Raw genomic sequence first — 24,841 nt, 5'->3', positions numbered from 1 at the left:
GGGAAACTTTAAATGAAAAACAGGTTAGGGTGTTCACAGACCATCAGCCCCAAAAAGCCAATCTGTGAGGAGGCAGCTTTTCATAGGTGTTATCAGAAATTGAAGTGGTGTATTTTCTGCTCTGAGTGTTCTTTTTTCCCCTCCAGTATCTGCATCTATGTATCTGTAAAGCATTTGGAAAGAGTTATTGAAAACACAGCTGGTGATGGCTGCCAGGAGAGAGACAGAGTATAGCTCCAAAGCTTATTCGGAAAGTTTGTGTGATGAGAAAAATGAACTTAAAGAAACTGTCATAAGGAGTATCTCTACCATACGTAGCATTTCCTGTCTGCACTGTGTCTGGAACAGGATCGGTTCTGCTCTCCACTCCGGGACCCAAGAGCAATCAAGATTACAGCCGCCAAGTCCCACCTTCCCCAGGTAGGGGCAGTTTGGCACCACATCCCATTCAAACTTCTCAAATCACCCCAATCATGTGCTGTTATGTTCATAAGTGTGCCTCCTGCCCTCTGCTACCTACTTCTGGGTCATTAGTTGGTCTGAAATCATGCAATATCTGAATCAAACACTGTGGAGGCTGAAAGAAGAAGAGATGTTTCTATTGCTGAGTGTCAGAATTCACCTGAACTGACGCATGCTGCTGCACAGGCTTCTGTTGCCAGTTCATTAAAATGAAAGCAGCAATTTGCACTGAAATGTCAGAACTGCTCCTCAGAGCTCAGGCATTTTCTAGAGCAGGTGGACAGAGGTTTGTGCTGGGAGAGTATCAAGAAATAGGCTTGAGGCTTAATGCTAATTTGCAGTGGGTCTCAGTGAGGGCTCCCTGTAATTGCCTGCCCTCTTTTTTTTAGAGAACCGTTGGTTATCTAGGTTACTGGAAGATGTTGAAATCGTTATCATAGGGTCTGTGATTGTAGTTCTGATGCACCTCCTCCTTTGGAAGTCTGTGGGAACTTTTTGTGTGTCCTTGTGGGAATTGAGTCAGACCCTACATCTTTTTACATCAATATGCTTACATTTGATGCTGTTTCATCAGATCATGAAAATGCCTAGAGACAACAGCTGGGGACTGTGATGCCGGCATGAAAGGTCTTTACAGGCCAAAGACCTTTACAGCTTTGTCCTATTTTTATGCAGAAACCTGAATTTACAGTTTCTAGGTTGAAGAGTAGGAAAGTTCAGCCACTGTGTCAGTTAATGGATGGTTTGGAAGCAATGCCTGCCTGTAACTATCATCCTGCCTGTCCTGCTTTTATTGTGCCTGAGCAGGAAATCTCACCTGGGTCAGTTATTTGCTGAGGAGGCAGAGGGAAGAAGGCATATTTATTTCATTGCCAGGCTGTGTGTGTCTTGGAATCATTCCTTCTTCTTGTGGTGGTGTTGTGGTTTAACCCGGCAGGCAGCTAAACACCATGCAGCCGTTTGCTCACTCCCTGCCCCCAGTGGGACTGGGGAGAGAATTGGGGGGGGAAAAGTAAAATTCGTGGGTTGAGATAAAGACAGTTTAATAGGACAGAAAAGGAAGGGGAAATAATAATAATAATGATGATGATGATGATAAAAGAATATACAAAAGAAGTGATGCACGATGCAATTACTCACCACCCGCCGACCGATGCCCAGCCAGTCCTCGAGCAGCAGTCGCCACCCCCCAGCCAAGTCCCCCCAGTACTGAGCATGACGTCCCATGGTATGGAATGTCCCTCTGGCCAGTTGGGGTCAGCTGTCCTGGCTGTGCAGGAGGAAGCTGTGTCCCAGCATCTTGTGCACCTCCAGCCTGCTCAGTCGGCAGAGCATGGGAAGCTGAAAAGTCCTTGACTAGCGTAAGCACTGCTCAGCAACAACTAAAACATCGGTGTGTCATCAACATTATTCTCCTCCTAAATCCAAAACACAGCACTGTACCAGCTACTAGCAAGGAAATTAACTCTATCCCAGCCGAAACCAGGACAGTTGCCTATTAAAATGTATACTCTGCTTGCCATACTGCAGTAGAGGCCTAACCCCAGAGCATGCCGATGGAACACAAAAGGGATGTCTTATTGCTTCAACCCTGTCTTATTGGAAGTCTCTATAATGCTTTAGCATGCTTTATAAGTAATTATTACAGCATCTTAAGCTCAGCCTCATTCAAAACATCCCAGGAATGGAAGAAAGGGAAAGTTCTCCTTAAATAGAAGGACTGAATCAGCTGGGGGACAAAAAAGAATTTAAAAAAAAAAAAAAAGTAAAAAAAAGTAGTGCTGTGTGTAAGTTTCCAAGCAAATGTTAAAATATAGAGTAAGGAATTATAAAATTTCCTATCAGCTTAATGCAACCCTTGCAGCAGCAGTTGTGAGCTGAGGACCACAAGTCATTCCCAATGCAGTGCTCCACTGTTGCATGCTGTGCTTCAGCAGTGGGGAAGTCTGGCTTGGTCAAACGGCTTCAGAAAGCAAAGCAAGTCACTACTGCAGTGTCTGGATGGCACCACGTGATCCTGTTCCTTTGGAAATAAGCTTCCCAGATAATTGTGTATTGAGAGGATGCCAAGTTGGTGGGGTAGAACGTGTCCCTTCATGCTTCACTGGGGTGTTCAAATATGGGTCTGGAGAAGTGTTACTGTTTGTTCAAGGATGTAAGCTGACATGTACTTAGCATTGATGTAAATGAGACGACTTATGGCTTGTGTTCTTGAGGCTTATGACTTGGAAAGAAGCATGGTGCTTCAGGAGAGTTTGGTTAACGATGCCTCGCAGTCAAAGGAAACAATTCATTCAACCCAGTTTTAGGCTCATTAGGAGGCCTGAAAACAAATGTAACCTTTCTATTAGGAGGGCCTTGGTGGTGGTTCTTGTGCATATTGTCCTGAGAAATAGGATGCAGGAGAGAGGGAAAGTGTTATTCAGCCTCTTTAGCTTGTGTTCAGATGCAAAAGTATGGATTTGAGCCTTTCTTTGGTTGAGCTCTTGGTTGCCTGCTGATAGAAAAGCATCAGTCATACTATAGGAAGTGTAAGCGCTTCTTCAATGGCACACACAATCTGTAGCCTCCTGGGTCATGCATAGGGCTGAAAAAAGGACCATTGTGTTCTGAGTAATGTGCAAATAGTGTGAAGATGGGAAATGTCTTATAGTACCAGGTGCTAAATTAGTCTTTTGAAGTGTTGACATTTCTTTTAAATGCATAAAGTTCACTGCTACACAAAACGCTGCATTTACAATTCAGATAACGTTGAATTAGAGTACTAATCTCAAACCCATGTAATAGATTTTGAGCTGGAAATCCCTGGGAGTGGTGCTGATCATCATGTCTGAAAACATGATTGATGAAGTCTCATGAGAAGATAGTGACAAAACATGCAAATGCATTTAATATAGTTAAATAGGATTGTCATTTTGTCAAATAGGCTGGCTGTAGAGAATGAAATGAGGCTACAGCATGACAAAACCTTGCCAATTAATAACGCTTCAACTAGCAATATAACAACTGTTCAAAGAAGATCATGAATAAGAAGCTGCTGTTAGGTAGGAGGAATTGGTAGATGCATCAGTTTCTCTCTGGAAATCTGATGCTAAAAATGAGACATCTCTCAGATGTAGGCCAAACATATTGCAAGGTCAGCCTTTCTCACAGTACTTGGGTGCTTCTGGATCTTGATTGAGTCAGCAAGCCAGAGACGTGTGAAAACAGAAAGTAGGAATAAAAAAATTCAGAGTTTGGAACAATTTGGATGTTTTTTCAACAAAGTTGCCTAAAAGGTCTGACCTGCTGGTGTACTTAAATTTTTAGCATATGCAAAGTAAAATATGCCAAGAATCAGCGGAACCAACAGTATAGGTAAATTGCTGGGACTGTAACTTTGTGGTAATTTCATTTAAACCTTGAGGCATTCCATTAAAATGTGGCCTTCGTGGACTCTCAAAACTTGTTCTGCCCGTGAAAATGCATTTAGTTAGGGCAAAACATTCACACCTGGGGGTTTCAGTCAGTTGGCTGATGCTTTTTTCAAAGGGTGCTGAGAAATCATCGTTTCTGCAGCTGGCTCGGGGATATGAACATAGGGTTCTGCTTTCCAAGAATGAGACCTGTCTGTTGGATTTGACTAAATTTCGGTTTAAGAATTGATCCAAAGCAAAGAGTGTTTGAGACAAGACAGCCCATCGGGTTGATGTGGTTAGATCTCATATGTTTCTATAGACATCATTGAAGGTGGAGGTGTTAGTGTTCTGCATGCCTGTAACTATTTGCTCTGAAAAATCTGGTATCTGTTTATAGCTGGGTTGCTTGGATTCAGTCTTCGCTTGTGACTCATCTGTGGCTGGAACACAGCAGCCTCTTACTGCCTGTGAATATTCTTTAGTTTCACGTATGCCAGGTCATATTCCAGCTATTAGTATTTGAAAACTTTTGTGTGTCGAGAACCTTGCATTGTTTCCACAGTTACAAAAATACATTGTCATTCTCCCAATCCCTATTTTTGTGATTATGTTATGGTTGTCTTTGCACGTCTCAGGAAGGGAATGGTGATACTGCCTAATGCCAGAGATATTTGTTGCAAGTGCTGATAAGTGTGTCCCACCTGACAGATCTGGAACAAAAAGCAACAGTTTGCTTCCAACCCAGAACTATTAAGGTTCTCAGGGGAACAGTTTTGGAAGATACATTCTGGCCGAGCTGCATGTAATGGTTTTGTAACACGGATAAATGACCACTATTTCAGCCATGTGAAATCCTATGGACTCCTCTGTGTCTTACACCAGAGCCACAAGGATGAAAAGAAGTGCTTTAACTCGATGTTCTGGCAGGCACTGGTAACATGGGGCTCTTTATGATCCCCCTGTGATTTATTTGAAAACATCAACCTTTTTCTTTAAGGTCTATTTTATAAGTAGCTATGCATGAAGCACTCTGCCGGATGGTGTTCTGGTGAATAAGCAAGCTAATCTGTTACATTCCTTCCAATTACATTCCAGACCCCTGTCATTAATGCAATATTAATGACGAAGAGACTAAATTGGGAAGAACATAAATCCCACCATTTGAGTGTCATGTAATATTTTTACCACAGGCAGGTCAATCAGATGAAAAGCCCTTCAATTAGTAAGCTGAAACGCTGCTTTGTCTTAACTGAGGCTACTGTCAGGACCCGGTGGTGCTGCTTCATCACCCAGTGTCTTATAATTACATTATCTAATTGGATGGAGAATGGGAATTGGGCTCTTTTTTTTTTTTTTTCCCCTCCCTTTTTTTTTTTTGTGCTACCCAAAAATTACTGAAAAGTAATAGAAGGTTCTCTCAGGACTGCCACAGGTTTGAAGGGAGGGCAGCGATGGGAACTTGGATTGCAGACGCCGCAATTTTAATGTTGAAAGGGAATGTCACATTCAGAATTCGCAAGTAGCTAAGAAAATCTTGACCCTGATTTTTGTACCTGCGAAGCACACAGCAGCTCCCTGCTGAATCTGGGAGGTGCTGTGGGATTCTTGCTACTTCCAGGGTGTTTTTGTTTTTTCTCCAGAGTGGTTAATTAGGTGCTTCATGTTAGAGCCTATCTGTAGATACCCAGTTGTTAAACACTTTAGTTGCTGATTGAAGGGTGTGATGAGTGAAAAAGGAATATCTTACAGTCTTTATTGGTTATTTTTACATACTAAATAATAATATAAATCTCATAAAATGGAGGACACTTTAATCAGCCAGAATCTCAGGTACATTTCCAAATAAAACTTTCCACATTCAATTAAGTGTGCTGAACAGGTCACCTGGGAGAACTAAAGCCATTAGCAAATACTAGAGACAATCAAAGGAAAGGTGAGCGGACTTTGCTTCATCTCTCTTGTTCATTATATTTAAATATGTATTTTGTTCTCTTTCTACTTGCTCTGGTCTTTCTTCTCCTTGCGGGTCTCTGAATACCAGCTGAATTTTCCCAAAAGGGAATTGTTCAAAGGTGAGGTGCTTAGAGCTAAGAATTGGTAGGACACTTAATGCACCCAAAATGAGCTGAAGTTTTGAAGTGTTTGACATAGTGTAGATGGATGCTGTAGAAGAATCAGAAGTGCTTTAGAAGCTATACTGTAAGTTCATCCTAATTGCAAAGGGTTTATATGTTGACCCTTGAGCAAATGATTAATGAAGTGTACTAAGATTTCAGTAACTCAGTAGCTTGCTCTTAAATCTTGACATGGTGTACTGATCTCATCTGTAACCTGCTTATAACCTCTACCCAGCATATAATAAGCATGTGTGAATAAAATGAATGTGAATGTGTGAATAAAATGTGTGAATAGTGCTGCTTCAATGTGTATCAATACCTGATAGGAGGCAGTAAAGATGGAGCCAGACTCTTCTCAATGGTGCCCAATGAAAAGATGAGGCAACGGGCACAAACTAAAATACAGGAAATTCCATTTAAACTTCAGAAGAAACATTTTTACTGTGAGGATGGTCAAACTCTGGAACAGGTTGTCCAGCGAGGTTGTGGCTTCTCCATCCTTGGAGATATTCAAAACTCAGCTGGACATGGTCTTAAGCAACCTGTTGTAGTTGACCCCGCTTTGAGCAGGGGGCTTGAACTAGACTATCTCCAGAGGTCCCTTCCAATCTCAACTATTCCCTGATTCTGTGACGTGCATGCAAAGGAGAAGAGCAGTTTGAAAACGGTGATGAAAGACGGGCTTGGCATCAAGAGTTTAATTTGAAGGGAGGAAACTGTAGAACTTAAATCCAGTGGTGATAGAAGTTACGGGAAATGTTGTGTTCAGTAGTGACTTAAAAGGCACTGTGATTGTAAAGAGATGGGAAGTGAAAAGTAGTTACGGGTAAGTGATGACACACACAATGAGGGAAGAAAAGAGGAGTCTAAACCCAATCATGTCTCTGCAGTGGGCCAAATGGCAAAAGAACCGGCAACTGCAGTGATCTCCCCCAGGCTACCCTGCCAGCATGACTCACGTCTGATAAGGGAAAAATGTCTTGTTGGAGGTGAGAAGAGTAGTTTATAGTTACATTTATCAGACAGGTAACTGTAGCATGAACCTCTAAGTGCACTTGTATCTCTACAAAAAACAGATAAAATACTGGTAGCTCACAGCATTGCATCAGAGCTGATAACTCATCAACCTGTCGGCAACCAGACTTCACACAAGCGTGTACCCTGGCTAGTCACTATCTATGCCACCCAGAGATTAAACATAATCAACTCCTTTTGGTTGTAGGAAATCCTGAAAACAATGCTTACCCAACCTATTAATGGGGGAGAAAAGTACCGACCAACAAAACATCACAGGAAACATTTCTGTCCCCATGTTATTTTGTATTTGGGTCTCTCTCCTGGCAATCCCCATGAGGGATTAGTTAAGATTACTTGTAGATAAAGGTAGATACTCATCTTCCTTTGTTCCTGCGCAAAGATCTCCCAAACAGTAAGATACCAAAAGGCCAAAATTTGGCATGAATATTCTGTTACTTAAAAGTCTGGGCTGGACTTGACAGGAAGACATGTTCTTCAGGATTGGCACAGAACAATTCACCAGTACTAAATATGTAACCCCTCTCTAGCTCTTTACAATATTTATTCTCCTTTTATTAAAGGAGAGTTAGAACCATTCACGTTTGAGAAGGTAGGGCGTGTGACTTTGTGGTCCGTATCTAGATTTGACACACCATTCCTAACAAGTGTGTGGACCCAGGACTTGTACCCACCAATGGAAGCCAGGTGCCTTTGTTATATGTATTCAAAATTTGTAAAGCTTTAGGGGTGCACAGAGGTGGAAGATGTATTTAGGCTTATCTGTTCTGCTGTAGCCTTTGTCATCCATCCAGACACAGAATGATACTTAAAATGTGAACATCATAGTTTAATGTCATCTTGTCTTTCACGATTTGTCAGTGTCCCTGTTTGACTTGGAAACTTTCAGGTTCTTAAAGGTGACCCCGTCATTACTGGGAGGGCTAAGAGAAATGGAGTGTTCAGTGTTTAAGCAAATATGTCACCTGCATTTGTAATGTCATTCCATTGCTCAGCTCTTCCAGTGACTCTCAGCTAATGAGCTGGAATTTGAACTGTGAGTTTATAGGAGCCAATGCTCTTAGTCACAATACCAATACTCGGAAGCATGTTCCTGGTTTGGTTTGCATCATGATTAATGGTACATCTTTGTTGTACCTGTGGTGAAAGGTGCGGTGTGTAATCTCTAACCACTTAGATCCCTGCAAAGTACTGATACGGTTGGGAAAACTTAATGGAGTGCAAGAGGAAGTGGTGTTTGCCTGGCCAGAAAATACAAGTTCTGCTCGGGAAAGACAAATGCTTGCACACGAGTGTAGCTGTCAAAAGGGACCACTGTTGTGCAGCCCTTGAATATACATTTGAGTCCTGTGGGTTTTACTTTCGTCAGCTGACTCCTGCAGTATTTCAGATTTATTTATCTTCAGTTGATCTAACTGATCACTTGTGACTGCTGTGGTACCCTGGATCTTGTCAATACAAGACCCTGCCAGCTGTAGAAATACAAGAGTGTAACTGCAGTACAGTTCAACTCGTTTCGTCTAGAAACTCGGGGAAATTAAATCAATCCCAGTGCTTTCTCCTTAGTTTATTGTCATTCCACACACATGTATTTTAGGCTTTGTGTGGCAATCCTAGCTGCCTGGTGACATGGATGGTTTTCCTTATGCACATTTTCTTTCCAAGGATGCAAACCCTGATTCTATATCCTTGTTTGCTGCATAATGTTATATAATAAAAGAAGGAAAATATGGCAAACCTCAGCAGTTCAAATATGGAATTTCATGGTGCTGAGCCCTCTTTTACAGAAGCTAAATGTAGAAAACCGTAGGAGGTTAACTCAGTATCCTCATATAGGAAAGGGTGCAGGTGCAGTTGCAGTAGCTGTATAAAAGGTCCTTCTTTTAGACCAGCAACATCAGTTCAAAACATGGCTTGCACTGCTGCTGTACATCCATGCTAGTAATTTGTACTAGGTTAGCTATATCTGTGTGATCTCATTGGTCCATGTGTCCCTAATCTGAAACAAGCATGTATTCAGCTTGTTTTATGAGACCCTTACAAGCTACTCCACATTCAAATGCAAATACTTAATAACCGAAGCTTAAGGATCATATGATTCTTTAGACAGTAAATCTGGTGGTTCAGAGTTGTACACATATTTGGCAGATTATAGGTTTATCACTGACAGCTAATCTTTTAGAGAACTGTGGCTTAATTCCTTTTGTTAACTAATTAAAAAAGATAAAGGAGTTAAAGCTGTAATTAGACCTATTAAAACATGTATTACTCACTCAATGGCCTATACAGCTAGGATAAATGTATAATTAGGAGGTTTGTCCAAACATGATTAAAGCTAGTCACGTGTCCTAGGCCATCAAACATTTATGTGTGTGTGAGATTGAGAGTAAAGTCAGTATGAAAATGTGAATATAAACCATGTCATACTTTGCAGAGAAAATACATGAACTATTTTTTGGCATATTATAAATATTTAATTCAAATCATGAAAGCTTTTTTCAGATGAAAATTCTGAAAAGATTGTGTCAGGCCTGTAGCTTCTAGTGAGATAGTGTCATTGGCAACAGTAATCAGACCAGGTCTGCCTGTCCCCATGATCTATCGCTGCTGTTGCCTACGGTTTGCAGATAGTTTAAGAAATTTGGAAATTAGTGTGTGGTGCATTCCTATTAGCGATCGGTGCATTCCCTGAGGCATAAGGATTTGTATCCCTTTCAAAACTCATATCTCTTTTGGGGGATTGGGTTTCTTTTTTTGTTTGGGTTTGTTAGTCTTCAAATTACAAAGCAGTAAAGTCTTCAGCTTTAGAACTAGGGCATATTTTTCCTTCCATAGAGTTAAGAGATGGGAAGAAGAGAGCAGGTCCATTGACCTTTTCTACCTCATGCAGGCGTGTAGGAGTGCTTTCTCTGTGCGCTACTTTCTGGTGATGGCATCTCTTGAAGGGAAATTTCCCAGGAAGACTGTGGCGGTTCTGGGTCTCTGCCGGCCACTATTCTTTCCATATGTTGATGGTTTCTTGTATACTGGAATCTTCCTTGGCTTGTGTCTCATCAGCCCCTTTGTGGCACATGGAAGTTGGAGAAAGGGACTCGGAGCACCTTTGCATCCTAAATTGCCCCCAGAGCTCATAGCAGTTGCATTGGTATGGTTCAGGTCTTCCTACGATAACCCTTCTCCAGCTGTCCACATCCAAGTTGGTGCCTAGGAGCTCTGCCGCAGCGTGGCTGTGACTGCGACAGTCTCTGTAGCACTTTAGGCAGGGAGGGGGATTTCTGCCATACAGTCATTCGAAGGAAACCATTGCATCTCTACAAACCAGGAGATGTTGGCAGCTCTCATGGAGGTGCAGACACCTCTGGCATGACTGCTAACCAAAATTAAAGATATAAATAAATTGTTTGCTGTAATAGCCCTTTGTTTCAAAAAAACTTTAGTTGCAAGCACTGACTCAGAGAAAAAGACACTGAAGTATTGAGGTTGCTGGGCTTAACCTATGGAGAAGGAATAGGCTCAGGTGCTGAAAGCTGACTCAGATATTTTCAATTTTCCTGCCAGAGTGAGAACTACTTGCACAGATGAACAAATGACAGAAGAGTTCCAAGGTTATGTAGAAAGGAATAAGCGTCTTTAATATATATCAATTTCTGCTTGGGGAACAGTGAAATTCAGTTAAAAGTCTTAGCTGCCTGTACTGCTTTTAAGCACAGATAATGTAGAGAATTTGGCTGGTGTCAGCCCTTTTTGTCTCACTAAACTTCTGAGAATCCTGGGGTAGGAGAGAGAGGAAAAAGCACTTGGGGGAAAACCTAGTGCAGAGGGAATGGTAGAAGTGTCCTGCTACAGCTGTGGAGGAGAAGGGTGCTTCCTCTGCGTGGGTAATATCTGACTTTCCCGTTTGTTTATGTTGGTTGTCATGTTCGCATGCACTCAGAGAGAGAGGGAGGTATGGATGTATGTGTATATATATAAATAGACACACATAGTAAAATAGCAGTTGTCTATATTGCACACACAGTGGTTTTGGGACCAGTTTCCAAGTGGTTCATGGTATGTCTGTGGTCCAAATGAGTAGCAGCATAAGAATTTTGGAGTTGTTTTGTTGTTCGTATTTTTTCTTCCTGTATGAAAAATGAAAGATTAGGCCTCTCTCTGAAAGGGTGACATTTTGTCTTGGGGAGCTACCCAGCTGTCCCTCTTCAGAGATGACAAAAACTTAAGTTTTGACTGATTAGAGATGGAAGACTGGGAGTTCTAGCTTAATGTAACAAATTACCGCATAATTTTGTTGTCTAGGTTCCAATAGGATGCGTGCTAGCCAAAGATCCAGAAGAGATCTTTCAGCGGGATAAGAAGAGGCATTAGCTCTTTAATCCTAGATACAGAGCTCTAAAACCAGGCACAACATAGAACTGATTATAAATAATTCCCTAATATTGTTTTGGACTTCTGTATGTTTTGCCTGGTTGTTACACCTAAATAGCTGCATTGTCTGTAGTCTTGAATATATCATCTCAGAAGGGCAATACCATTCATGTCTTTATGTAGATTATGCTTTTATAAGACTCCTTTTATTGCCAACTGAAGTCAGAATCTCATGACTTAAATTTGGATATCCCTGCTTCAGATAACATAGTTTAAATATTAAACAGATACTTGGAGTGTGTAAGCATGGGATAAGCCCAGGAGGAGGATTCAAGGAGGAACTGGGGGAGAAGAGTAAACATCTTACTTGTTGCAGAAGATTTCATTGTACGGGGACTCTGATTCAAAGGTGTTGATGGAACCGAGTCGCTCTTCACCGCAATAGGAAATCTTTGTACAGTTTGCTGCTTTATGCTGGGATTGTAAGAGGAATCTTACAACAGCATTATTTGGAGGAAATTCCTGTCCAGTGTACTCACTGAGAGTGATACTGGCTGGTGAGCTCAAACTTGTGTCATTTTTATGTAGGTATTTCAAATTTGAGGAACATCCAGTGCATTTGCAAACTTGTCATTCTGCAGGTGTAACTAGCTATCTACATACTCATTCCAGGTCTGGTAGATGAGTATTTTGCCTGTCACCCTCTCTGTGGTCCAGATCTGAACCTCTTAAGAAACCAAAACCAGCCTCCAGTTCCCTCGCTTTCTAATTCTGCATGACTAAGCCATTCAGCATGTTATAAATACTGTTGCTCATTGCAAATACATTGGTTACCTGTGCACCAATCATTGTCAGCATATTTCTGCAGTGGAGTAGCTTAGCATTAGGTAATTGGCATAAATTAAATCGATTGAGTCATGGTATTGCCCTTTCTGCATACACCCACACGTGTCTGTTACGTATGTGCTATGGGAGATATATGAATGATAGAAGCACTGCAAACGCCCTGCCAGCAAACAAGGAACTTGGATACATTCAGAAAATAGGTATTGATGCAGAATTTATGTCAAAATAAGAGGAAGTGAAGAGTGTGCAAAAGTATTTGTTTTGTGTGACTATAGGAAACCTCAAGAAATTCTTTTCAACCAGGGGATTACAGTGAGGAAAACAATGAAAATGTGTCAGTGGTAGATTTTTGTCTGCTGATATTTATGACTGAGGTACGTGGCTTGATGTCTGCATGACATTTTCCATATTTGAGAATGAGAGCCCTGTACTCTGGCTTAGCTTTGCTGTAGGGCACAAAGTCAGTCACATCCCTGTAACTCAACTTTTTCCCATCTGAAGAAGGGGAATTAGTAATCGCTCATTGTTCTCAAAGCACTTTTGTGTTTAAGGACATATTATAATCCCTTATTATAATGTTATAATTTGTTCTTCTCACAAATGATCTATAGAATAATAACAGTAAATTGAGGATTTGTAGAGGTTATATTTGTAGAAATAGATTTCCTTGTGCTTACAGTTTTCTGCAATTGACTGCTTAATTTCTGCACCTGCAATTACTTCTGGGTGTAGCTCAAGCTGCTTAGAAGTCTGAGGACTTGATTGTGCTCATGTATCAGGTATTTAGGCATCAAAGTATTGTGCCTTATGCCTTCACGCAGCAGCACCCAGAAAACTGCAAGTGTAGTGAAAGAGGTTGGCTTGAAAATCAGGTTCTTGCAGTTTACAAAAGCGTTGGCTGAAACAGGAAAACAGGCCATGAAGAAAATTCTATTAAATGAACGATTCCTTTTCGTCCATTTTAGGCTGCGTTGTGCTGAATGGGAAGTCCATCTCCTCGTTCTGTTGGATTGCCCTTTACTCAGAAGGGCACGTAATTCTCTGGGCAGCTTAATGCCTTTTCAACCTGTGCCGTTGCCTTGTATGGCTCTGAATCTTTCACCTGGTGGTACTACTTACTGAGCACACTGATGTTCCTGTGGTTCACAGTAAAGCTCAAGTCTTATCTCTTTGTAACTGTGTGCGTTTCGGCTCAGATTGTAACCTGAGGTTTTTCAGAAGCGTTCAGTGTTGGTTTACTCTGCCTTCCTGCTGTGAGGGGGAGATTTATGCTTTTTTATGCTCACTCCAGGCAAGTGGAGTGAGATAGGTGCTTAGCACCTTTGAAAAACTTCCCTTATTCAGTAGCTTCTAACCAAGGAGAAAATCGAGAATTTGGGGGATTGCAGGTTCAACTCTTTCACAGCTTTGAAGAGCCTTTAGGATTTCACCAGTCTTAACTCCTCCCTTGGCATGCTGGGGAGGTTGGGATTGTGCTCGGCAAGTATTGCTTTTCGGGATCCCAGAGCAGGATTTGTTACCCTCACCCGCCTCCCCAAACCTTCCTCTGTCAGTGCAGGTTGCTGGCACTCGGGCTTAACGAGAGTGAGCTACATGCTGAGAATAAACTGAGGGTCTTCTGCCTGTATTAGAAATATCTTCTTGAGTGTCACTGGGTAAACATGTATTACTACTACTTTTCTTTCATGCCTATAAATCTTCACAAAAAATATGGTCCCTTTCCTCCCCAGCAAGAGGCAAATGGAAAGAGTCTGAGGTTTTAAAAAATAAATGCATGCAGGGGGGTCACTTTCCAGTCACATGGGTTTATATTTCCCTATTTGCGCAGCTTTCACTGCTGTCCATCCTGAATTCCAAAAGACAAGAGGAGACCTGCTAAGGTGTTTTATTTCTTTTCTCAGTATTTCTGGCTTCTTGTGCTCTCACGAGGTTTGGTTGGCATCGGTGAAGCAAGTTACTCCACTATTGCACCAACCATCATAGGAGACCTTTTCACCAAAAACACAAGGACCCTTATGCTGTCTGTTTTCTACTTTGCAATTCCTCTTGGCAGGTAAGTGACATAATGCTTCTTTGATCTGGTTTTGGCTTTTCTCTTCAAGTAAGTTCACACGGATCTTAAGTTGCTAACGATGATAGTTCTGCCTTTGGTTGGAATGGTTTAGACAGGAAAATATTGTGAGCAGTGACTAATTAGTTGCAGGAATTGGATTCTTTTTCTAGCCCCGTTACTGGTTCATGTGTGACTTTTGGGAATTAGTGGGAAGGATTTTTTTTTTTTACAGCAATGGGGTGAAAATGGAATCAAATATTTTAGCTGACTTTTTTTTTTTAAGCATTATTAAGTTAAACTATCATTTTGAATAATGTTATACTTGTTCTCTGAATCGTTGCTTCGATTCATTTGAGGTCTAGGCCTTCCTTAGCCAATGTCTTTCAGGTTACTGTGAAATCAAGATCTCTCAAGACACTGGGCTGAGTTTTCAAAAGTGAGTGAATGGGTACCTGCTTCTATGTGACAGCCTAAATATCAGGTTTCAAGAGGAGTATGCTACATAACATACACAATTTGAAATTTTGACTTTTAAAAATATTTTTAGTTTAAGCTCAAATTCTGCCCAACCTTGAATTTGGCCAATCTAACTTAAGTTTGGAAAATGCAGCTAAGCCAATCGTAGATGACTTGGTAGTTGCAAGAGCAGCGGCCAGTCCATCTTAGTGCTATTGCCACTGAAACAGCGATTAGGAGAAATTGTGAAGTTTAGTGTAGACAAGGCTGAAGAGAGAAACTGTAATGATCGTTCACAATCAGTCTTAACGCAGAGCAGCGGAGGACAGCCAAGCCCATAGATGCTTGATGAAAGCAGCAGACAGACTCAGATTTGGAGTAGTTATTTCCTCTGGCGCTTTCTTTCAGTTGAGTTCCCTTATCAGCCCAATGCAGTATCTGATTGTTGGGACAGGAGGGAATCTCTGATGGTTTTTTTTTATTATTATTATTATTTTATTTTTTTTAAATAATGGCTGACCCTCTGTTGTGAGGTTGTAGGCAGGGTGGGTTCACATAGTTTGCATACCGATTCCCAGAGCTGGACAACATCCTGTGCAGAAGTGGCATCATGGGTTCATTTCCAGCAGGGAATACATGGGCAGCAGTTTCATCCCCCTCAACTCAGGGAAAAACTTCTGGTTTAGGGTGGTGCATTTTACAAGTTAGAGCACTCGTCCCTGAGATGAAACTCGCAAACATCCATTTGCTCTTGAGGAAACAGAAATAGCCAAGTCCTTAACTGGTGAAAAGAATATTTCCCAAGAGGGCCAAGGATGCCAAGTATTTACGTAGAGAATTCAGTGAACTATGGCTAGCAAGAAATGACAAATACTCATCCTGTTGAGCCTGATTCTGGGACTTAATTCTCTCAATATCCAACAGAGGTTTGGATCCATGGTTTGATTTTGGGGCCCGTCTGTGTAAAAAACCCAGTTTGGGGGTGATGATAGATGGCAACCGCCAAAGCTTAGCAGGCTGTTCACTAAAGGCATGTGATGGCTGACAGCTGCCCCACAGCAGTCCTGGCAACTTTTAGCCAAGGCGATCTCAGCAACAAATGCAGCAGGTTTGAAAAAAGGATATTCACATCTGTTCAGTTCACTTTGAGAGAAGCGTGGCTACGTTCACCTTTATCTAGTCTCTTGTGAGCTACCTTTTGTTACCACAGTGTAATTCTTAGCATGTGGCTGAAGGTCCTGTTGCTCCTTCATCTTCAGAGGGGATTTCCAGGTTTCAGGTCTGATGTTCTCCCATCAGACTATCTTGCATATTCTTCTTGGTTTTTCTTACAAGCTTATGGAAAATGGTCTCTTCATGGGTGATTAGAACCAAGTACTATTAAATGACAAGAAAAAAATTTAATGATGGAATATGGTGTGTCCTTGAAGGGCACTTCTAAACCGAGAGCTTGAACATAAAATTGTTAAGTATTCATATTAGTGCACAGAAAGGCCTGATGTAGAAATTAAATTGGGAAATAAATTCTTTTTGGGGCTTTGTTTCCATCCACTGTAGATTGAAAGGTCAGCTATAAACTTGAGATCAGTGTCTAAATTTCCATCAGATCTGAGCATTTTTAGATCAGCGGTGCTGGGAAGAGTTACATATTAGCCACCATCTGCTTCATCCCCCGTGTTTCTTCCTGCAGGAGAAGAGAGCCTAGGACACACAACTGATTGTGCCTCTTTTTATCGTTGTTTAAGAACGGCTGTGATTGTGGTACTCTGACTCTCACCTTTGTGTTTCTCGCAGTGGCTTGGGATACATCACTGGGTCAAGTGTGAAGCAGGTTGCTGGAGACTGGCACTGGGCGTTGCGGGTAAGCTACTCCTAATAACATGGTAATAACAGTTGCATCGGTTGATCAGTGTTAGGAAGAGTTCTGTCACAGAACTCCTCAACCTGTTGTTACATATAGAAGGTAAAGGATTGGAAATTACATCTGTGGATATTAAGTACATAGCAGATGCGTTCTCTAAGCAAATGGGAAAGGTATGTGGTTTTGGCACATCGTACTTGTTTTTTTCCCTGCCCGGGAGCAAGAATGTTCCAATCACTTTATTATCAGTCAACCATGATTTCTTGATGGGGATGGGAAGACGAGGCATTGGCCTTAAATCAACTCCACAGTCTTTCAGTCCCCTGCTGTCAAGAAACTCCGAGAATGGCTTCCTGCTTTGAGGAAAAAACACTTTGTTCCAGTTTCCGCTTGTTTTTCTGCCCTGAGACAGTCAGTTTCCTTCTATTTTAACCTCTTGGGACCTTGATAAATGTGTTGAAAAGATAATACACTCCAATCACATACGCACAAACAGATCCTGCACACAAAGATGTCTTGAAAGAGCTGAGAGGAAGTGGCCCAGCAGAACTGTTTTCTGACCTTTGGCAGTCTGGGTGGCATGAGCCCCTGTGAGGTGCATTCCCTGGCTCTGGCACTTCATGAAGACAATGAATCTCATGAAGCTCAGGCCAACACCATTTATAACAGCAGGTGATGAAATACATGGGTTCTCATCTCAAGCAAATGTGCCCTTCTGTGACACAGGCCATTCCCTCCCTGTCCAGCGAAGGTAAGCAAAGCCAGGAAAATCACCGTGAACAGTTCATCCGCAGCTAGGAGAGTGGAGAGTAGTTTCCAGTTGTGAACCTAAAATGAAAAGTTCAATAGCCTACAGCTTCACACCAAGAGGATGGCTACCTCATTCAGTAGCAGAAATACTTTAAGGGTAAAATTAACTTTTGAGCAGAGGCCGGCACAAGGAATAAGAAAAGTGGGCTTTAATGAGGTTGATACATTGGAGCGCTCTTGTGTTTCTATCTGTAAAACCCAAATGATTAACCTGTGCAAAGAAATCCTCACTAGCATCTTTCTTTTCAGATGAAGTCTCCATAGTTATCCTGAGAAATCCAGGCTATCTGCAAGACTGTACCACTTATGGGGTCATGATGTCCACTATAAACGACACATTGATGAATGATTCCCTGACTGTGCAAAATCATGGGGAATCTGACAAGCTGCACACTTCTATGATGGTTGCTTTGGACAGCATTGCTTAGTTTTTGTAGACAAACAGCACATGTTGAAAGCTTCCAGACATCAGTGTAATGCAGCCTCCGTCCCTGTGGCAATTAACTCTGCTCTCGCAAGATGTGAACGATTCCCCTAGGTGATGCTTCCCTCTGTGATCTCCTGTGGTCTCCAAATCCAGGAGATGTCAGGAGTAATCTGTACTTCAGTGGGCTGAAGAAGACAGAAGGGCACTTTGGCAAGTGGCAGCTTTGTCTCTGGATCTAGCAGTAATGTCAGTGTTTCATTGGAGCATTACTGAATATCCATGGATATTGTCCTGTTGGGGGATTAAGCCTTTAGATAAAAATCAAAGACACTTTAAATTTTATGGCCCTAGAAAATCCCAGCATTTCCATTTTTTTTTACCAGTGCTGTGTCTTGTGTTCAACTGCAAATAAGGATACTGTATCAGGCTTCATTTATCCCTGGATAAGGGATTTTCCTGACTTTCCAGTTCTGAAATATTTTTGCCTTCCCTTCCCTAGAAGAATTCTGGGTTTGTCGTCTTTGGATGTGAAACACTGCTCTATGTGTAAAGGTCATTCTCAGGTTATTATTGGAAGCATATTTCTTTTGGAACAGGAATTTATTTTTAAAATGGCATGTATAGAAGAGATGATAGTTCGGTGAAAATCTGTGTTCCTGTTTTCCTAACGGAGTTATTTTCCATTCTGACAATGGTGGAATTTCAGTGTCAAAACAAAAATCATGTTTGTAGCTTGCAAACCATTGTGGGAGCTTTGTATTTTTGTCTAGTGATTGGAAGAAAGGAGAGGAAACTGGGAAACCTAACCCTTGAATGTGTCGCTTTCCTCTCTTCCAGCCTGAATCTTTAATGTTTCTTGGTCTGCTGTACACTGAGGTAACCTGAGGAAGCTGCTTGAAAATAGGAAGCCATTGTGGGTTAGCTGGAAGAGGGATGCATGTCAAGCAAGGATTTTCAAAGCTGGCATGCTCCCTACATCCAGAAATCTTTCACCTGGCCTTATTGCCTTTAAAAGGCTTCTGCACTCTCCCAGAAACTAGTTGGTCTCTTAGCCCAGCTGGGAGTAGGTTTCCAAAGAGTTAAACATCACTGAAGAACCGCACTTCCATGAATCTTGGTACTTTAATAACACAAAGAAATAGACTGCCTTAATCAGAGTATTCTCAAAGCTGCATGCTTCCAGAGTGAGATAAGAGAGTCCAGGGAATGACTCTGCTCTGGTGAGGCCCCACCTGGAGTCCTGCCTCCAGCTCTGGAGCCCTCAGCATAAGAAAGACACGGACCTGTTGGAGCGGGTCCAGAGGAGGGTCACAAAAATGATCAGGGGGATGGAACACCTCTGCTGTGAAGAAAGGCTGAGAGAGTTGGGATTGTTCAGCCTAGAGAAGAGAAGGCTTCGGGGGAGACCTTATTGCAGCCTATCAGTACTTAAAGGGAGCTTATAAAAAAGATGGCGGCAAACTTTTTAGCAGGGCCTGTTGCGACAGGACAAGGGGGAATGGCTTTAAACTAAAGGGGGGTAGATTTAGACTAGATCTAAGGAAGAAATTTTTTACGCTGAGGGTGGTGAAGCACTGGCACAGGTTGCCCAGAGAGGTGGTGGATGCCCCATCCCTGGAAACATTCCAGGACAGGCTGGACGGGGCTCTGAGCAACCTGATCTAGTTGAAGATGTCCCTGCCCATGGCAGAGGGGTTGGACTAGACGAGCTTTAGAGGTCCCTTCCAACCCAGACTATTCTATTCTATGAGTCTATGAAGGAAAGGAGTAGATGCCTCAGTGTGCTTACAGATTCTGACTAGCTATAAAGAATCGCATCGCTGAAAGAAAACTAACATAATCTGCTTGTTACTGACTAGTCAAAGCAAACCCTGCTGACTCCTGTGCTAATTTCCTGTTCCTTTCTTGCAGGTATCTCCACTCCTGGGAATGATAACAGGGACACTCATCTTGATATTTGTACCTGCTGCTAAAAGAGGAAACGTTGAACAACTTGGGGGACAGCTGAAGGCTCGGACCTCATGGCTGAGAGACATGAAAGCACTGATTAGAAAGTAAGAGCACTAGTAAAAAGCATGGTTTGCCTTTAATGCTTAACGGGAACATCCGATGGCCTGTACTACTTAGCACTGTGAGACTGGAAGGTGACAACATGCAGAGAATTGCAGGAAGCTTAGTCTGTGGACCTAGGAAAGAAAATCACAGTTACATTTTCACGAGGTATTGACTGCAGTGACAATGATGGATTCCAACTTTTGCTCTAACCTTTCCAAGATTGAGATCTAAGAGAGAGTCTGCTTTGTTTGGCTCATACTTCAGACAAATCAAGGCTTTTGAAGTGTAGAAATTGCTGTGTTCCTGTATTAATTGTTGTGCCACTGTTGTTCAGATGCTTAGGTCCTTGTTCTTCCTTGAAAGAGCTACTCTGCTGAGGGGAAAAAGACAGTTAGATGCCAGAGCAATTTAAGAGAAGAAAATACACAAAAGCTTGCACTACATGGCAAGTTTAAATATATAGGTTTATACAGCCGCATGTGACTGAATGCACAAGCACTGAATGTGCTTGGGTGCTTGTATATGTGCATAAAAGATCACACGCTCACAAGTGTTTAAGCAGCTGCCCTTGCTTCCAGAAAGCTTGCCTGGGAATGTGCAAACTTGCACTTGTGAATTCAATGTTACATCAGAATTCTGATGGGAAACTTGTGGTGTCCTTCATTTTTAGAACTGCTGGCTAGAATGCCTTCCTGGTATTGTCATCCAGTATCAAAGGACTATGGAAAGTGATGATGGTTAATTTATCAATATTTCTACATTACTTTTTTTGTTAGTTTATCCAATTAGTAAACATATGGTGGCACAGATGGGGAGGGAGAAGTAAAACTGGTAATCCAGGTAAACAGGTGATATTACAGTGAAAGCCCTGTAATTCACACATCATGTCTTAGTGACTAAGTACTGACTGTCTTCTGAAACGGTCCCATGAAAAATGGTCTCTTTGAAGCACCTCTGAAGAGGTAAGGACATTATTATCAATGGAGCATCACGTATGAAGAAATATTCTGTGCCTCTTATTCTCCGCTGCTTTGTACCTTGTATTATCTCTGCCCCTTGGCAAAGGGAGATCGCTAGTATGGGGGAACACTGTGATTTGTCACTGAAGCTCTGGCTTCTGTCCTGGGGCTCCTGCTCTTTCACTTTTCCCACTAAACTTTCTCTTGGTTTTGCCTCTTGCGTCTCCACAGCCGCAGCTACGTGTTCTCATCATTGGCCACCTCAGCTGTCTCCTTTGCCACAGGGGCACTTGGCATGTGGATCCCTCTCTACCTTCACAGAGCACAGGTCGTGCAGAAGACAGCAGAGACCTGCAGCTCACAGCCCTGCAGCACCAAAGATAGGTGAGATTCATACTCTGCTGCTTTAAAGAGGGGGAAAGGGGTAGGGGCTTATTTACCAGAGGAAACAGGCAAGTCCCATTGGAGTCAAGTTACTAGAATGTCTGTAATTTCCTCTAGGTCTTTGCAACAATGATAGGAAATGCTGGGATTGTAAACTAGGTTTTATTGCTCTTCTTTTCTTCATTGCATGAAGTCAAACCAAGGGAGAAGCAATGATCTCAGCTCTGTCTTAGTTCCCAGGCTATATAGTGCAGCAGTAGAAAAGAGACTGCTGTCTTTGCCTTAGAAGACATTTGGAGAGCTGAGAGAGAGAGTTTGGTTTCTTAAGACCCACACTGTTTTCTGTGATAGCAGCAGAATCAGCTGGCAGGTTGGGTAGCCACAGTGGTGGCTATAATTCAGGGTTCCCCTAAAGGCTGCAGGGACTGACCCTGAAGACTTTTGTTTCTGTGTGAAGGAGGACTTGACCGTGTTTCATTGCTCTGTACGCTACTGTGTATGCTGAGTTTTGCTGAAAAATGGTGCAGAGATCTGGGACACTTTGGTCTGGATTGCTTGATGTTATACGGTGGTTTGGTTTTTCAGTCTCAGTTATATAATATCACTTGCAGCACATAAGCTATGAAAAGTAATTAATCGTTTTGTGCTTTACCGCGATGGCACAAAACATAAAATGCTAAAAAAGCATTTCTCCAGGTGAATAAAAGATATGAAAAACTGCCTTTTGTCAGCTCTTTTGCTTTTTAGCTTGTGAGGGAAAAATAACATTAGGAAAACCTTCTTGCTCTAGCTGACACAATCCCATCTCAGGTAAACTACTTAGTGGAGTACCATCAACTAGAGCGCCCAGCAGGCAGTCTCAGTCTATTCTGCAAAAATGCAGTGAGCAGAAAATACAGCTCCAGTCAGACTGCCCATCTGCTGTTTACAAAGAGAAGTTTTCCCCTCCTTGATGACACCTATATTTTGAGCGGCCCTGGAGCTACTGTAATGTAGTTACCGAAGACTCTGTAATCCAAGTCCTGCACATACAATGCGAAGAATCCTTGACAACTCCTGGATCTTTAAATTTTAAATTAACACATTTCAAATGTGTAACATAACAGCAAAATAATCTAACCAGGCTTCTTTGAAGTGGTCTGAAAGGAGTTAGAAAGTCTAAGTACGTTGAAAGTCACTGGTATTTAGAGCCTTGTTAGGTTTCCTTTCCCTTAAGCTCCCTAGTGCCTGTTCTGTCCATGATTTCCCCTTACATGATCAATGTGCAGGTTATTGCTTAGTTTTGTGCATACATAATTAGCTGTACAATGCACTTGATAGGAAGCTCAGTTCCACACAAAGAAGCAGTATGACCCCTTTGCACCCCTTTGTGTGTTGATCGATGCCTGTGTACAAGGCTGAATTTCATATGCTGTGTTTTTCTTAATTGCAGGGGAAGAGTGCTAAAATCACAAGCACTCAGCAGGGGAGCTCATTTGTTTTATTTTAAATTTGCAAAGCCAATGTGCAGATTTCCATTAGTCAGTTTACCCTAATAATTTGTTCAAAGACCATGCCCATTTTTGGGAAAAACTCCAAAAAAAACCCCCCGTCTCTTTTTTTTTCTTTTTTCTTTTTAATAGCTTGATCTTCGGAGCAATCACATGCTTCACTGGTTTCCTGGGTGTAATCACAGGGGCTGGGGCAACCAAATGGTGCCGGTTAAAAACCCAGCGAGCTGATCCTCTTGTCTGTGCTGTTGGCATGCTAGGATCAGCCATCTTCATCTGTCTGATCTTCGTTGCTGCCAAGAGCAGCATTGTGGGAGCCTATGTAAGTATAATCCTTTGCATATGTCAGTCTCGCTCTTACTCTCTCTACCAAACTCCTTAGAAGACTGTGTGCATTGTCCCCTGCAGGAAGCCTGAGATGCTGGTCTTGCTTTTCCCCTTCTGAATGTCCTTCATTTTGCCCCTTGGCATTTTGGCACTATCTAGATGTGCCCGAGTGGAAAACGATATCTCAACTGCTTATCCCTTCTCGCTAACTGTCATCAAAATTTAGAGGGGGGATTTAGTGCATGCATGGAAACCCACAGTTCCCTGCCTTTGGGTTGTTCTATCTATACCTCTATCCATACCTCTATCGCTCTTGCCTAACGTTTTGGTACAGGAAAATTGGCCACTTCCCTTATAATAAGGGTATTGTAGCTGCAGTGGTACCAAATTATAATTACAGTATAATTTGTCTGTGGGCATGCTTTTGGCTACCTATAAGTACCATTAATTTCCATAACTAGGTAGCTTGCTGCAGACCAACATTAATTACCATGTAATTTCAATCAGTTGTTATCTGTATTACCCCATAGCACCTGAAAGTCCTAGTCATAGCCCAGGAACCCACAATAGTTGATGCTGCACAAATGCAGATTAAAATATGGCCCCTCTCAGAGTGCTTATAATCGAGGTATATAAAAAGACATCTGATAGATCCAGACAAATAGACTGAAGGGAAAAGGAAAAACTCAAGTAGTATAATCCAGCCACAGGCTAGAATTTTGCTTTCAGTAGAGAGTAGAAATCCAGTAGGGTGAACAGGCCCCAGGTTCCCTTTCAATGTAATAGAGAGAAGCCTGAGACCTGGGAGAAGGTTTTGAAGGGAAAGCATGAGATGGTTGGAGTAGTGGGATAATTTCTGAAAGCCCACCCTTGGCTGCCACATTGCAGTGCACGCTCCACCCAGCAAGGAGAATTCATTTACAATTAACCAACCGATCTACTGCGGTTTCTTGTTTCTCTACATTTCTAGCACTAGCCTAGCCATGGTTATTTTCTGAGTATTTCAATAGCTGCCATCGTTACGGGGAAACACAAGAAGAAAGAGTGAAAGTTTAAAAACATTAAGACGGAACCAAGAATGCCTATTCTGGCTGCTTAGAAAGTGTCAGAAGGAGATTCAGTCCTCTGGTTTGTTTTGTGGCATGGTCTAGAGCTAACCTTCGATTCAGTGACCAACAGCAAAATGATCACCTCAGACAACCTGTAAGAGGGCGTTACTGGTTGGCCAAGCATTAACCCTCCTTCGATCATCAGCCGTCTCTGAGTGAACAGATCTGTCACATCCCTCCGCCTGCCCCTCCCCTCCACCTCTTTGTGCAGCCAGCACTGTGATTTTCTCCTTTCTCAGACATGATGACAGACATGTTCATTTGTGGTGTGTAGTCTCTTTATGCAGAAAGTCCTCCCTTTCTAAGCTGGAAATACTGTTTTCAAAAATTTTGCAACAAAAGGGTGGTTATTGGTCTCATTTTCATCTTTTTTCCTTAGTAGTTTTTTTTTTTTTAGATAGCCATGTGACTATTCTGCATTGTGTAAATGTATAAATACAGATGGTATTATTTAACCAATCTTAGAAACAATTTATTTTATTATGCATGAGCAGTAACTCTATTAGAGTCAATGATTTGCAAAGGAAGTTGTATCTGCATATGGAGGAGGTATGAGGAATGTAAGCCTATTTGCTAATGCATACATTTGTTGCAGGTAACACTGCCTCTCCGTAGCCCTAAATATGCTTTCTCTGCTGCTGGAAACCTGATGCATAGAAAGCAGATAAGAGTCTAGATATTGTGCCA

The 24,841-nt window shown here is 42.0% G+C and overlaps 1 protein-coding gene across 2 annotated transcripts in view; it reads left to right on the top strand.

Moving 5' to 3' along the window:
* LOC143168279 (sphingosine-1-phosphate transporter SPNS2-like) overlaps positions 1 to 24,841 on the top strand; it is a 140,122-nt gene that overhangs the window by 71,809 nt on the left and 43,472 nt on the right. For both annotated transcript variants that reach the window (XM_076354565.1, XM_076354564.1), the window contains exons 4-8: positions 14,125 to 14,276; positions 16,527 to 16,593; positions 19,742 to 19,884; positions 21,076 to 21,228; positions 22,851 to 23,040. In XM_076354565.1, coding sequence (XP_076210680.1) covers positions 14,125 to 14,276; positions 16,527 to 16,593; positions 19,742 to 19,884; positions 21,076 to 21,228; positions 22,851 to 23,040 — 705 coding nt within the window. The remainder of the gene's footprint in view (positions 1 to 14,124; positions 14,277 to 16,526; positions 16,594 to 19,741; positions 19,885 to 21,075; positions 21,229 to 22,850; positions 23,041 to 24,841) is intronic.

The sequence above is a fragment of the Aptenodytes patagonicus genome, chromosome 17 (genome assembly GCF_965638725.1).
Source record: "Aptenodytes patagonicus chromosome 17, bAptPat1.pri.cur, whole genome shotgun sequence".
Lineage (NCBI taxonomy): Eukaryota > Metazoa > Chordata > Aves > Sphenisciformes > Spheniscidae > Aptenodytes > Aptenodytes patagonicus.
The sequence above is the reverse complement of the archived record's forward strand: the minus strand, read 5'-3'. Positions and strand labels throughout refer to the sequence as shown.